Source organism: Manacus candei, unplaced genomic scaffold, assembly GCF_025592945.1.
Source record: "Manacus candei isolate 608988 ecotype Guabito, Panama unplaced genomic scaffold, ASM2559294v1 h1tg000037l, whole genome shotgun sequence".
Classification (NCBI taxonomy): Eukaryota; Metazoa; Chordata; class Aves; order Passeriformes; family Pipridae; genus Manacus; species Manacus candei.
The window spans coordinates 11,066,589-11,079,536 of NW_026138085.1; the positions used below are offsets into that span (position 1 = coordinate 11,066,589).

The 12,948-nt window shown below is 46.5% G+C and overlaps 1 protein-coding gene across 1 annotated transcript in view; it reads left to right on the forward strand.

The window, feature by feature from the left end:
• ADAM19 (ADAM metallopeptidase domain 19) overlaps positions 1–12,948 on the forward strand; it is a 33,684-nt gene that overhangs the window by 10,209 nt on the left and 10,527 nt on the right. The window contains exons 4-13 of the mRNA XM_051793660.1: positions 2,854–2,932; positions 3,993–4,069; positions 5,692–5,884; positions 6,340–6,405; positions 7,690–7,761; positions 8,601–8,767; positions 9,903–9,987; positions 10,234–10,373; positions 11,572–11,749; positions 12,579–12,668. Coding sequence (XP_051649620.1) covers positions 2,854–2,932; positions 3,993–4,069; positions 5,692–5,884; positions 6,340–6,405; positions 7,690–7,761; positions 8,601–8,767; positions 9,903–9,987; positions 10,234–10,373; positions 11,572–11,749; positions 12,579–12,668 — 1,147 coding nt within the window. The remainder of the gene's footprint in view (positions 1–2,853; positions 2,933–3,992; positions 4,070–5,691; positions 5,885–6,339; positions 6,406–7,689; positions 7,762–8,600; positions 8,768–9,902; positions 9,988–10,233; positions 10,374–11,571; positions 11,750–12,578; positions 12,669–12,948) is intronic.

The window sequence follows — 12,948 nt, forward strand, 5'->3', positions numbered from 1 at the left end:
GTTGCAAGATGTCCTGTTGTTTTCCTCTTTCCTCACTGCCGTCCTCACCACACACTGTGCAATCCACTGTGACAGCCCTTCTTAGCAGTACTGCAAGAGCCCCAGGGCTCTCCTGCATTAAAGGTTGGGAACTGTCTTCAGAGCAGGGCTGCTTCAAGCTCATAATAAGAAACTGGACTTTTCATAGGGAACCTGTGGTGCAGGGTAGGATTCAAGTGGTGGAGAGAACCTTGAAAGTTGTAACATGGAGATGACACAGACTTTCACTTCAGCAGCTGTGTAAGTGTCCTTAAAAATTCAGGCAGAGCTCTCAGCACCTTAATCTAATCTAGAAGGGGCCAGAGCCTGAGTCTGCAGATAGGAAAAGATGTGCACACATCCTGTGTTGTGTGGCATCATCCTGTGCCCTGAAATCTGTTGTGCTGGGCTGTGGTGCTCAGCATGGTTTGATTCAGCACCAGGGCTGGGCAGCAGTGCCCTGGGGCTGAACAGGAGTCACAGCACTGAGGAGTCTTATGGCTGGTGCTGGAGGAGAGATAAAATAGCTATTCATAGCAAATGCTTTCCAAGAATAAAGGAGCAGGAAGAAAACATAAGCGTGCTTGTTTGAGAATGAGACAAGCAGGCTGTGCAGAGCCTCAGCTACTGTAAACCATGGGCTGGTGTCTGGCTGTAAGAGCACACATACATACTGGTTTACTGTCTGCTCTCCTGACACAGACCAGATACCTGATACTGCTCAAAACAATTTCCTTGTTAATGCAATCTGTTGATTAAATATTTGTTTATTGCACCCTCATGCTGCAGTCAGGGAGATCAAGGGAGTTGTGTTCTGTGGGATGGTGCTGTGGTGCTTATCTTCAGTTTACAGATCTGGGATAGCTGAACGCAGCAAACTCGCCTTCTGATCTCTGACAGCACCTAGTGATGAGAATTAACACATCAGAAAGAGGCAGAATTAGCTTTACTGGGCTATGCTGAATTTTAAAAGTGGAGATAAAAGCTGTTATCTTCCTGACATCAAATGCTATCAAACACAACAGTGGCACAGGGTTTTGCCTATCAGTAAGCCATCAGTACTTATTCAGGTGTGGATGCCAGATGGGCAAAGCACTTTCAAACACCTTGATAAAAGGTTCAGTTTCCTGTCATTCTGACCTAATTTAATTAGATGTCACAAGCACCCAATCCCTTATTTAAACAGAGAGGCTTTCAAGGCAGATTAGACCTGACTGCCACATACCAAAAGCCAGGGCAGATGGAAAAATCTCTGGGTTTGCTTCTGATTCTTCATCCACCCTAGAGAAATCAGGCAAAGAAAAGAGGAAAACTTTTTTTTTCTTGCTTTCTTGCAGTTCACAGGTCTAAAATCTAGTGCATGGAATGCATTAAACAGGGATGTAGAAGGACTGAGCTGCAGCTGCATCTGGTAATGCACTGCCCAGGGTGCATGTGGCATCCTCGTGGATGGCAAATGTGGCACTCTGGTGGCCTGACAGCACCATGGGGTTGCTGCAGAAGTGTGTTTCATCGATGGGGCATGTTCTGTGATCCTTCTCCAAATTTTTGGAAGTCAAGCTATTGTTTTAAAAAACTGCTTTAAACCTACATTTGTGACTGCTGAGATGGACACAGGATATGACCTTCTTGGTTTGGCCCAGATTTTGACTTGCTGTACTTTTTTACATCACTGTTTAGCAAATGCAGATGTTTAAAAAGAAGGAGAAGGCTGTTTCCTCTGGAGCAAAATCAAAATGCTTTCTATTCAGTGCACAGGACCTCCCTTTATAGACTTTTAGTCTGATACTGGGCTGAGGACAGGGAGAATATTGTGTACATGAGGATGACATGAACAAATTCAAATTCAGGAATCAGCATTTTCCTGGAACAAAGATGTGAATTGGCTTCTGGGCAGAAGTTGAAACGCAGATGCGGATTGGTTTATGATTGTACTCAGATCTGGGCACTGGAGACAGTCTGGATTTAAGCTGAGAACTCACACCAGTGCCCAGATGTGTCCTGAACTGGCCTGTGATGAGCTTGCTTTGAATCTAATCCCAGTATATCTGGGGTATAATTTGGCAGTAGAGAGGAAATTGCACAGAGGCTTGTACCCATTAGGGGTCAATGATGATGTTGGGTTTCTGTTGGTTTGTTTTTTTTTTTTTTTTTTTTTTTTTTTGGTTTTTTTTAAAGTTACCATGTAAAAATTGAGTTGTTCACTTGCAGCTGCTGGAATTGGATCTTGGTGCCTAACTGAACTCAGGAACAGGCTCTCTGTTATTGTTTTAATTTAATAAATGGCTTGAAAGAGCACTTAGATGGCTTGTTGCACCCTTTCAGAAGCAGATGTGCTCCCTGAGAAGTGCTCAGCTCCTGCCAGGGCACGTAGAATGATGTGATAAGGTCAGCTGTGCTTCCACCTCCTGACCCTGTGCCATCCCAGTGTGGTCTGCACGGGGCAGCACAGCCTGTGGCACGGTCCTGCAGTGGCTCTGGAACCATCAGGAGCTGCCACTGCTCCCTGGGGACAGCGTGTTAACAAGGGCCTGGCAGGCAAAACGTGCTGATCTCCCAGAGCAGAGTGCAGAGATACAGCACAGCTGGTGTCCTGTGAGTACCTGCCTGCCCTCACAGGCTGCTGCAGTTGGTTTCACACTACAGGCAGAAAACAGTGACTGCCCCGAGTCCACAACAGTGGTTCACAGCAACAGGAATATTTACACTGACTGCAGGAAGAGCTGGATCTAGCTGATTTTCTAGCACCCCTACAAAGCATAAATCTATGCCTAAAGAAAGGTCTAACCGGCTTTTTTTTTTTCTTTTCTTTCTCCCCCTCCACTGTGTCTGCAGAAACCTCTTTGCACCAGGCTACACCGAGACCCATTACAGCCAGACTGGCCAAGCCCAGACCACCCCCCTGACCCACACGGTGAGTGCAGAGCATGTTCCCTTCCACAGCTGCAGGGGAGACCAGGCAGGGGGCTCAGAGACATGAGGGAGGCTCTTCCTCCAGAGCCTTTCTTTGAGTGCACAGGTTCCCACAGCTTTAAGATGAAGGGGAGGGCAGTCCGGCTTTCTGACCTGGGAGGTTCCTCTGAGAAAGCTGCTCCATCCCCCAAAAATGGTAAAAACATCTTGCTGTTTTGCTGAGCTCTGCTATGAGAGCCAAGGTCAGCCGCCAGCATTGCTCCCCTCTCTCTGGGTGCTGGGGAATCATTTTTTCCTCACGCTGCTCATCCTCTTGCTTTTAGTTTTGCCACTGGGCGCTCCATGCTGGGGACCTTCCCAGCCTTTGGAAAAACAAGCCCCTGTGAGCTGGCTGCTGTTCAGTACAAGTCCCATAAATTTCCCATCTCACGCAGGCCTTGGCTGGCTCTCTGCTGCAGCAGCACAAAGATGTGCATTGGTCGCGAAGCAAAAATAAGAGATAAAATCCCCATGAGATCATCTTTCCTAACGCTGCCCTGGGGTGAGGGGAAGGGATATGATGAATATGTTGGCGTTTCTGCCCCAAAGCCTCCTTGTCCCTGCCAGAGGCTGTCTTTGTCTCGCTGGGAGCCCCAAGACAGGGACTTACTTCCCCATTGCCCATAGTGTCACCCTCTCTGGGGCTGAAGTCACGTCCTTTGGGGCCTGACCCAGGGCCAGCAGCCATCGATAGGCAGCTCCTGTTACAGGCAGAAAGCTTTGGGTCGGCCTTAGTGCTGCAGCCGTTTGAGTTGCTTCCTTGGGGATTCAAAGCTCTCAGTTTTTACTGGCAACAAGGAGCTGTTTGATGCTCTGGCACAGGCCACGCACGGCAGCTGAAAGGCCAAATTTCGATGCAGAGTCACAGAGATTTAGTGACGACAGTCAGCTGCCAAATGCAGCGGAAAGAGAACAATTACTGGAGTGTTGGCGGCGCCCGCACGGGACTCAGCGATGCCTAAATATAGCTCATGTCCATCGCCAAAGCTCCATTGCCAACCCTGCCTCCCTCTGCCTTCCAGGACCACTGCTTCTACCACGGGGTCGTGCGGGGCCGGGAGCACTCCAGCGTCACGCTCAGCACGTGCCGAGGGCTGCGGTGAGTGCCTGGTGGTGCCGGAGCTGCGGGAATGCCTCTGCCCTGCTCCTTGCTGTGCTGCCACCCGAGCTCTGCTCCCCAGCAGCCTGGCTGCCCTGTTTCTCTCTGTGTGGATAAAACTGTTCTGGAAGGTCACCCAGCCAACAGACCTGGGCATTAAAAGGCGCATATTGGGGAAAATGCAGAAATTGGGGTGTCATTAGTACCAGCTCCTGGCCCCTTCCCCCTGTGTGCTGGCAACGTGGGCTGCTGCAATCACTGAGTTTAACTCAAGAGTCCACTGGAGTAAACGGCTCCTGTTAGTTACTCAGGGCTGCATCTATTACAGTCAGGGACAGGACTCACCACGTCCCAGCTCAGTACCCTACAGTAATGCAGAAACCAGCTCCTTCTCCCAGTTTCTCACAGCTGGCAAGTTTGTGTTTTGGGGCAAAGTCATCCCAAGTCTGAATTTCCTCCTGGGTTGTCAGCTAGGCTCTCTGCTTTCTCCCTGGGTGGTGCCAGCGTTGTGTGTGTGTTGTGCATGTGAAACCTTTGCTTTGGGAGTGATGGAGTCTGTGGCAGGAAAAGAGGGTTTTTTATCCTCAGCCAGGAGTAAATGAAGTGGTTCCTTGCGACCAAGGAGCTGCATTCATTTACACCAGCTCAGAGTTTGTTTCCAAAACATCACACAGGTTTTATTGACATTAGTGGTCATCTGCTCTGGAGCACTGATTGGAAGCTGGGTGATGGGACTGGCTCCAGCCAGGAAACAGCCTGGGTCAAAGCAAACCTGAGACATCTTCAGTGAATGTAGCACGGGCCAAAGAGTCCAGTGAGATAAACAGGACAGTGCAGCCACCTGTGGCTTGCAATAAATAATCCAAAAGCAAAAGCAGTCACAGGTGTACTGTGCTTCTGTCAGCCTGTGTTTTCCTAGGCTCTGCTTTCCAGCTGCAGAGGGACAGAGATGTTCAGTGTGCCCAAGCAGCAGGGTTCCTGCATCCCTGAGTTGTCAGTGTCTGCTAGCAATTCTTTGACATTGTTAGAAAACTTCTGGGGAGGCACATGAGCTGAGCACACGTGGCTGTTCTCACTGTGAGCCTGCACAGGGAGGTGTGCTGCCCATCGAGCCATATATCTTCTAGAGGGCATCAAACACAGGTTTCCAGCTCTCCTGGCTGTAACATGCTTATTGAAAAAACCATAACCATATGACTATGTGCACTTGCCTGAGGAAACTCTGTTTTTTCTGTTAACAAATAAAGTCTTCACATTTATCAGATCAGTTCTGTTAGAGGCAAATTTCTCCTATTGGTTGAAAAGCTTCCACTGCCCCTAAAGACAAAGCTGTATATTAAAAAAATTGGTACTTCTCAGGTTAGCACTGCTGCAGCACATGCTCCAACACTCTCTTAATGTCTGAGGCCCACTGAATACATTTTAGTATATGGAAGCCCAGGGATTTCCCCTCTGAACTCTAAATATTCCTATCTTTTTTATTAATGAACTGACTGGTCTGGTAAGGATAAGTGTCTTGCCAGGGTCAACTGGGAATTCAGCAGCAGCAGCAGAAGAAGGATTTGTCTCCAGTTGCTGCGATAGTAATTAACTTTCCCTTTTATTGCTTCCCGTTTCAACAGAGGACTTATCGTACTGAGCAGCAATTCCAGCTATATCTTGGAGCCAGCCCCCAACAGCCCAAACCAGCACTGGATTTACAGGGTGGACAACCTGAGATTGCAGAGAGGAGCCTGTGGCTACCAGGACACTGGGGATGCAGCTGAAGACTGGCTCAGGGACTTCACAACTGGGATGAAACCACCACGCCAGAGGGTGAGGGGCCTCAGCCTGGTCCGTGCACGATGCTTCAAATTGCCCATCTCTTCCCAGCCCGTGAAGCCCATTCTCTGGGAGCATAACTCAGAAAGTGAAGGGAAGGAGAATATTTAAGAGGGTTTGTAGCAAGCTGGTTGCGAAATAGCAGCTCCAGCAGGGAAATAAATGAACGCTGGGGACTGTTGTGGGCTGTAGCTGTTCCTGCACAAATCTCTGCATCCAATGCGTGAGCAAACAGGTGGGCTGAGGACAGGCACGTGGGCACTTGCTGTAGCTAAACTGATTTGTGATACTTGGTTGCTCTAAGTCAATCACATCTGGAGGTCCCTGTGTGTGATGGGGTGGGGTGAATGGCTAGTGAGAAGCGAACTGGGAAAAATGACCTGTACATATGTTTTTTGAAGAGTTTCTTGGGGTATATTGGAGAACAACCTGTGTTGCTGCTCCTGCAGGTGAAAAGGGAAACTCTGCAGGCTACGAAGTACGTGGAGCTCCTGCTCGTGGCTGATTATGCAGAGGTAAGGAATGGGATCATGTTTATACCAATGGAGCACCAACCCACCTGCAGCATCTCCCAGGGCAGGGAGGGCAGCTGGAGCTCAGCAGGTTTCCTCTTGCCATCCCAGTGCTCCCACCCTCACCAGCAGACAGGAAGAACTGTGTCTTGGTCACTTTTGTCCTAGCAGCCATGACCCCTCTGCCACCACCATCAGCCACTGTTGGCCAGGGGAGATGCAGGATGTGATTTGGAAGAGGGAGGAGGGTCAGTTCTGGCCTCCCAAGGCAGCAGTAGTTGGTCCTAGTTATTGGTGGGAGAGACTGCCTTCAGCACAGAGGAACTTGGGGGTTTCCAGGCATGATGTACTTCTAACTCTGCAGCACACTTAATCTCTAGAGAAGATAACCATGATTATACTCTGCTCTGAGCTGGTAGCAGATACATAAATAGACATTTTTAAGGCTCCAGATCACATAATAGGTCTGGAAGAAGTTGAGTGAAGTCAGCAGTCCCTCCCCCATCCCCAGCCTGGATGGCGTGCCAGACACCCTTACTGACAGTGCAAACCACACACTGTTTTGCTGATTGTTAAATCTCCAGCACAGACGGGAGTCAGGCTGGTCCTATCCATAATTTACAACTTGAAACTCCAGTAGGGAAAGCCACGTAGTGCTCTGGGCTATAATTCATTCTGAACAAAACTAAAGAGGCAGAACCTATTTTGCTTTCTCTATTAGGCAGCAGGACACGAGGGAACCTGAGAAAACACAGGAACTGCCATATGTTGTTCAGCATTTTTGATTAGATAGGCTGGGGCAGACAGCCTCATGTTGTTGTCATCTGTTAACCAAAAATCTAAACATTTTGCCAATGTAGTCCTTTGAATCAAGCAGTTTGCTAAAATTAACTCATTAATTGCCAGGTGGTTTAAACAGACAAATTGGTTGGATGAGTGAAATGTGATGAGCCCTATGGCAGCCTTGACCTCAAAGATGAAGTCACCCATTTTACCTGGCACCTTTTTCAGCTCTCTCTCAGCCCCTGGCTCTGGGGGCACTGATAAGTTTGGGTTGCTCCACTGTGTTACTGCCACTGCTTGAGTAACATCCCTGCAGTGGGGTGCCAGGGATGAATTCTATATATACATGTACAGGTGGGATTTTAGTCAGATGTACAATGAAGGGAGACTTTCAGGCCTCACTTCATAGTTACCTTCTTGTTCTCAGAGTAATGTGACTTGTCTGAACACATTTCAGTTCTTTCTAGTTGCCTTTGTGCTGCTTGACATGTTCATTTTGTTCAGTTTCAGAAGCATCACTTCAGCATTGAAGCAACAAGGCTTAAATTAGTGGAGACTGCTAATTATGTGGATAAGGTGAGATTGGGTGTGTGTGAAATGAGGAAAACAAGGCCTGGATCATGAAATATGAGAATTAATTGTGACAGAGGAAGACTGGCTTCTTGGGAGAGAGAATAATGTTTTGGCAGTTCCAATGACTTGGGGAGTGGAGAGCAGCTGCCAAACAACTGTGTTGTTGGACATCAAGAATGGGGTGGGGGAGTCTCCATTCCTTACCTTGGAGCCAACATGAACATCTTGTGTTTTACTACATCTCTGTATTATATCTGTTACCTAAGTAATGCTTTTTGACAAGGGCCTAATGTATTCACTTGAAATGGTAGAAAACCTGGGAAGTAGAGCTGGAAGGAGCCTCCAGAGGTCATTCTTGCAGTGCTACCCAGTGCTGATGAAGTAAACTTTTCTACTTTTCAGATTTACTCCCTTCATACTCCCCTTCTCCCCTTAAACTCCTTCCACCGCTCCCTTCACGCTGCTGCCCATAAATACTTCTTCTGTTTGTACTCGATGTGGGCAGCAGATTATTTCCTTCCTTTTTTTCAGGAATTTTGACATATCTGAAGATAAAATATGATGTCAGTCTCCAGTCTTTGTTTCTCTCTATTATGTCTGTCATTCACTGAAAAATGAAAGTTCAATGTCTCTGTTACAGTCAAGTTTAGGTTTGTGGGTATTTACACATTTCTCTCTGCAGAGCTATGGCTCTAAGTTGCAATGCATTTCCAGAGGGAGCATCTTCTCTGGACATATGGATTTCTAGTAGCAATTAGCAGGGTATATATTCAAGATTTAAAACACAGTAAAATAAATTTGTGGTGCTTATTTTATGATCTCTTTTCTTGTCTCTATCTTAGTTTTACCGATCCATGAATATCCGGATTGCCTTGGTGGGGCTGGAGATCTGGAGTAACTGGAATAAATGTGATGTAACTGAGAACCCCTACTCCACCCTGAAGTCCTTTCTGGCTTGGAGCAGCAAAGAGAGGGTGCACAGAAAACACGATAATGCCCAGCTAATCACGTAAGTTGATTTCTCCTGTTTCTGACAAATGGATTGAGTGTGTGGAAAATCACTTTGTAAGATCATATTGTTCTAAGATTCAGAATGGTAGATTTATGTAGAGGCTTCTCAGCTAGCATTCAGTTCCAGCACCCAGAACACAACCATTTTAGGAAGGGTGGGGGTCCTGGGCTGTGCAGGGGTCTCAGTACATGTGCTTCAAAGTGCATCACTATTATTGTGTATCACAAGCAGCTGCACATGATCTGGCACAGCTACATGGACAATTTCAAGAAAATCCAAACCATAAGCAAGATCTGTAAAGGGGAGCTCAGCCCTTTGTGGAAGGCACTCATTCCTAGCTCATCCTGCTGAGACACAGGGTCCCAGTGCTGGGAGCTGATGGCCTGTGAGTGATGGCTGATGGCCCACTGATCTCATTAGGGCCAGCAATGCAGATGTCATTGGAATAAAAAAAATTGCAGCAACTCTCAGATCTCATTACCTCTTCCATGCTAATTCATCCACCAGGACATAGTGGTGAGTCAGAGGACCTCTAGGGTTCAAATGCAGAGATACAGTGCCTTTTCTCTTGTTTTGTTTGGTTGAGTTTTTTTTCCCTTTAACATTACTGTATTTTGTCTTCACTTGGCCATGTCCTGAGCATAATATCAAGGCCTTCCATTTCAGATCTTCTGTCAGGGATGGTGCAGAATTCCAGTTCACCAGGCAGGAGCTGAGCATGGCTGCACCTCAAAGGTGTTACCTAGTACTCTGTCAAGTGCCTGAATGCCAAGCTGGCAAATATCAGGCTTAGGGTAAATTAAGTATTCACAAACAGTACTTAACCAAGGATCCAGAAACAGTTTTTAATGTGCTTGTTGCAAAGCTCAGCAGGAGCACGTTTTGGCACCAGACCATTATAAAAAATAGGATTGTCTGGCTGGCCCATAAAACAAAGCAACAGTCCAAGAAAAACAGATCTTAAGGCTTTGTAGCTCTGCTATGATGTCCTGTGCTTGAAGATACTACTCAAGACAATGTGTCCCCCTGACACTGTCTCTATCTGTGAAGCTGTGCACTGCAGGGTGTATTTCTCTGCCTACCTTCTCAAGTGCCTCAGTGCCATTTCATGGTCTTTCTGGGTTGATTTTAGGGGTGTGCCCTTCAAAGGTACCACAGTAGGCTTGGCTCCCGTGATGGCCATGTGCTCTGATTTCCAGTCAGGAGGAGTAAACATGGTAAGTAATTGCTAATACCTAATATAAAGTTTCTTGCCAGCAGTGAATACATAGATAGATGCCTCCAAAAGCCCAGGGAGAAAATATTTTCTGTGAAGTTCTCCAGCTCACCTGCTTATAGGCAGGAGTACCTTCAGTAGATATTTTCTACATGTAGTAATGAGCAGTGCCACTTACCCCACTGACACAGAGGTGCACAGGACAGGCACAGGGCAAATGCTGACGTGCCTCTTTGCCCTTGCACAGGATCACTCTGATAATGCCATTGGTGTTGCTGCTACCCTTGCCCATGAGATGGGACACAATTTTGGCATGAATCACGACTCAGCTGGCTGCTGTACTACCCCTGCAGCAGATGGAGGCTGCATCATGGCTTCTGCAACTGGGTGAGTTCATCTTACATGGTCTCATGGAGAAATGCAAAGGGCTTCGTTACAAGAGCCTTGGTGGAGTAACAACTAGAAATGCAGACTGAAGGTGAGTCTGTTGCTGCCTGTTGGAGGCAGTGTGTTTATAGAGAAAATACTGCTGGGCAAACCCTGGATCATGGGTCAGTAGCAATTTGCTAAATTCACAATGAACTGATTCCTGCCTGAGCAGGCTTTAGGCCTGAGCTTGGCCTTAGATAATGTAGGCACCTGGCAGCATTTAGAAGTGGAGCTCTAGACTCTGGTAAAAAGGAAAATTTTCCTATTCTCTTTTCTTAAGAATGCTCCTTGGTTTCAGTGAGCCGGTGTTTAAAAGGGAAGAAATAGTCAGCTTTGAGAGAAAGGGAAGCAAGAGTGACTCTAGAAACCCACAGGGGATTTAATAGCTCATTGTGGAAGAGGAAACAACATATTTCAGTCACGAAAAGTGTGAGACAAACCCATTCACTTAAAGCCATATTCCACTTTTCCTCAAGCCTTCCTCCTTAGGGTTTAGAAGGTTTGAACAGGGTTTTTTTTCCCCATAGATATCTTTTATGTGCATGGTTTTGTCTAAATAAGGAAAAACACTTATGTCAGAAGTGAAAATGTAGTGGCACACAAGTAGAGCACACAGCATGCACACACACATCCATGGTCATACACAGAGTGCAAGATTCTGGCAATGCAGTAACAGAAATTAATAATCAGTGTGACAGAAAATATTCATAATCTTCAAAATGAGGCTGTAGAATTATTAAATTAAAGGAAAAATTAAATGTTATTTTTAGCAGTTAGGTTCAAGCATTTATTCACAGGCTGAGTGCTGGATTCCAAGGCTTGTTCAAGCAGTTAGAAATAAGCCACAGCACCAGTACTGAGCAGGTAAGGACAGCCATGCTTGCCAAAAGTCAAATCTATCTCAACATATTTTGGTTCTGTAAAGTTTATATTTTCAGGCCATTATGTTTCTAGACAGTCTTGCAGTGCAGTCTCACCTTGTCTTCAAGTGTTATTCGGGAATGTGAAATCACCATCTGCTTTGGCACAACTCCATAGATTTTGGGAAGAGACCTGTGTCCTTTGGCATTTGTCAGGATTTGCATGTGCTCATTTCTGGTTCTCTAAATCATTGCCCAGATCTGTCTTGATGTTTTTCTCTGCTGTCTATATTCAGGCACCCATTCCCCAAGGTGTTCAACCAGTGCAACAGAAGAGAGCTGGAGAATTATCTGCAGTCTGGTGGAGGCATGTGTCTCTCCAATATGCCAGATACCAAGAAAATGTATGGTGGAAAAAAATGTGGAAATGGCTACTTGGAAGACGGGGAGGAGTGTGACTGTGGAGAGGTGGAGGTAACAATTGTTCAGATCCAACCATTTGGGGTTTAGTGGGACACAATGTTTTTATTATGTATTTTGCAAATACAGTTATATGATCTGTGATCAGGTTTTCTTTGTGCAGGAGATACACGTACCTTCCCTGCATATAAATGTAAAGCAAGGTTCAATATCATGTCTAACTTCACAGTGTGTAGTACAATGCATCCCAGAACTCAGAGATGGTGTAATCCAGGGCTGAACAAAGGTGATGAAAATTTCCTTTAAAAAAGAGAAGAAAAAGTGGTTTTAGATCACAGATCATTAAGGTTGGAAAAGACCTCCAAGATCATTGAGTCCAACCTTTGACTGATTACCACCCTGTCAACTAGACCAGAGCACTGAGTGCCATGTCCAGTAGTTTCTTGAACGCTTCCAGGGACGGTGACTCCACCACCCCCCTGGGCAGACCATTCCAATACTTAATAGCCTTTTCTGAGAAGAAATTTTCCCTGATGTCCAGGAAGAATTCTTCCAGATGTTACAGTTTCATATATAAGTTCCCTTTATCTACAGCTCCATTCCTGATAAGGATGGGGCTTCTCTTAGCACTGCATCCCACTTCTCCAAATCCATCCTTTGACTAATAAGAGAACGGGGAGCTGGAACCAGCAGCCCAGACTCTCCAGGTGTAATGAGCACAACCAGTCAGTCCATCACAGGGTATGGTTGTGCAGTGCTGTGTGTCATGAGCACACTGTGGAAGGAAGGTACTTTGTTTGGTGTAATTCATCATGTATGAGAACAGATTAGTGTCAGCCTCACATCTGCCCTGTAACCTCTGCTGCATCTCCCTGTCTTCCAGGAGTGCAACAACCCCTGCTGCGATGCCAGCACCTGCTCCCTGAAGCCAGGTGCTGAATGTGCCCACGGCAGCTGCTGTCATCAGTGCAAGGTGGGAGCTCTGGGTTTTCCTAAGAGGAGAGAGAATAACGGGGGTGGAATTGTGAGGCTGAAAACTGGAGGGGAAAGAGGAGCAAACAGCCAAATAGAGTTTAGCTCCTCACCTGGTTTGATCTTTTAGGTACAACAGCTACCAGTGCAGTCAAACTGGTGGGGTTCCTTTCTTCTGGCTGATTAATTTAATTTGCTCCTGTGATAATTTAAGAAGAGCAATGAATGCTGCTGGAATGAAGTCACTCTGCTTCTTTCAAACACTTAGGGATGGGGTTAAT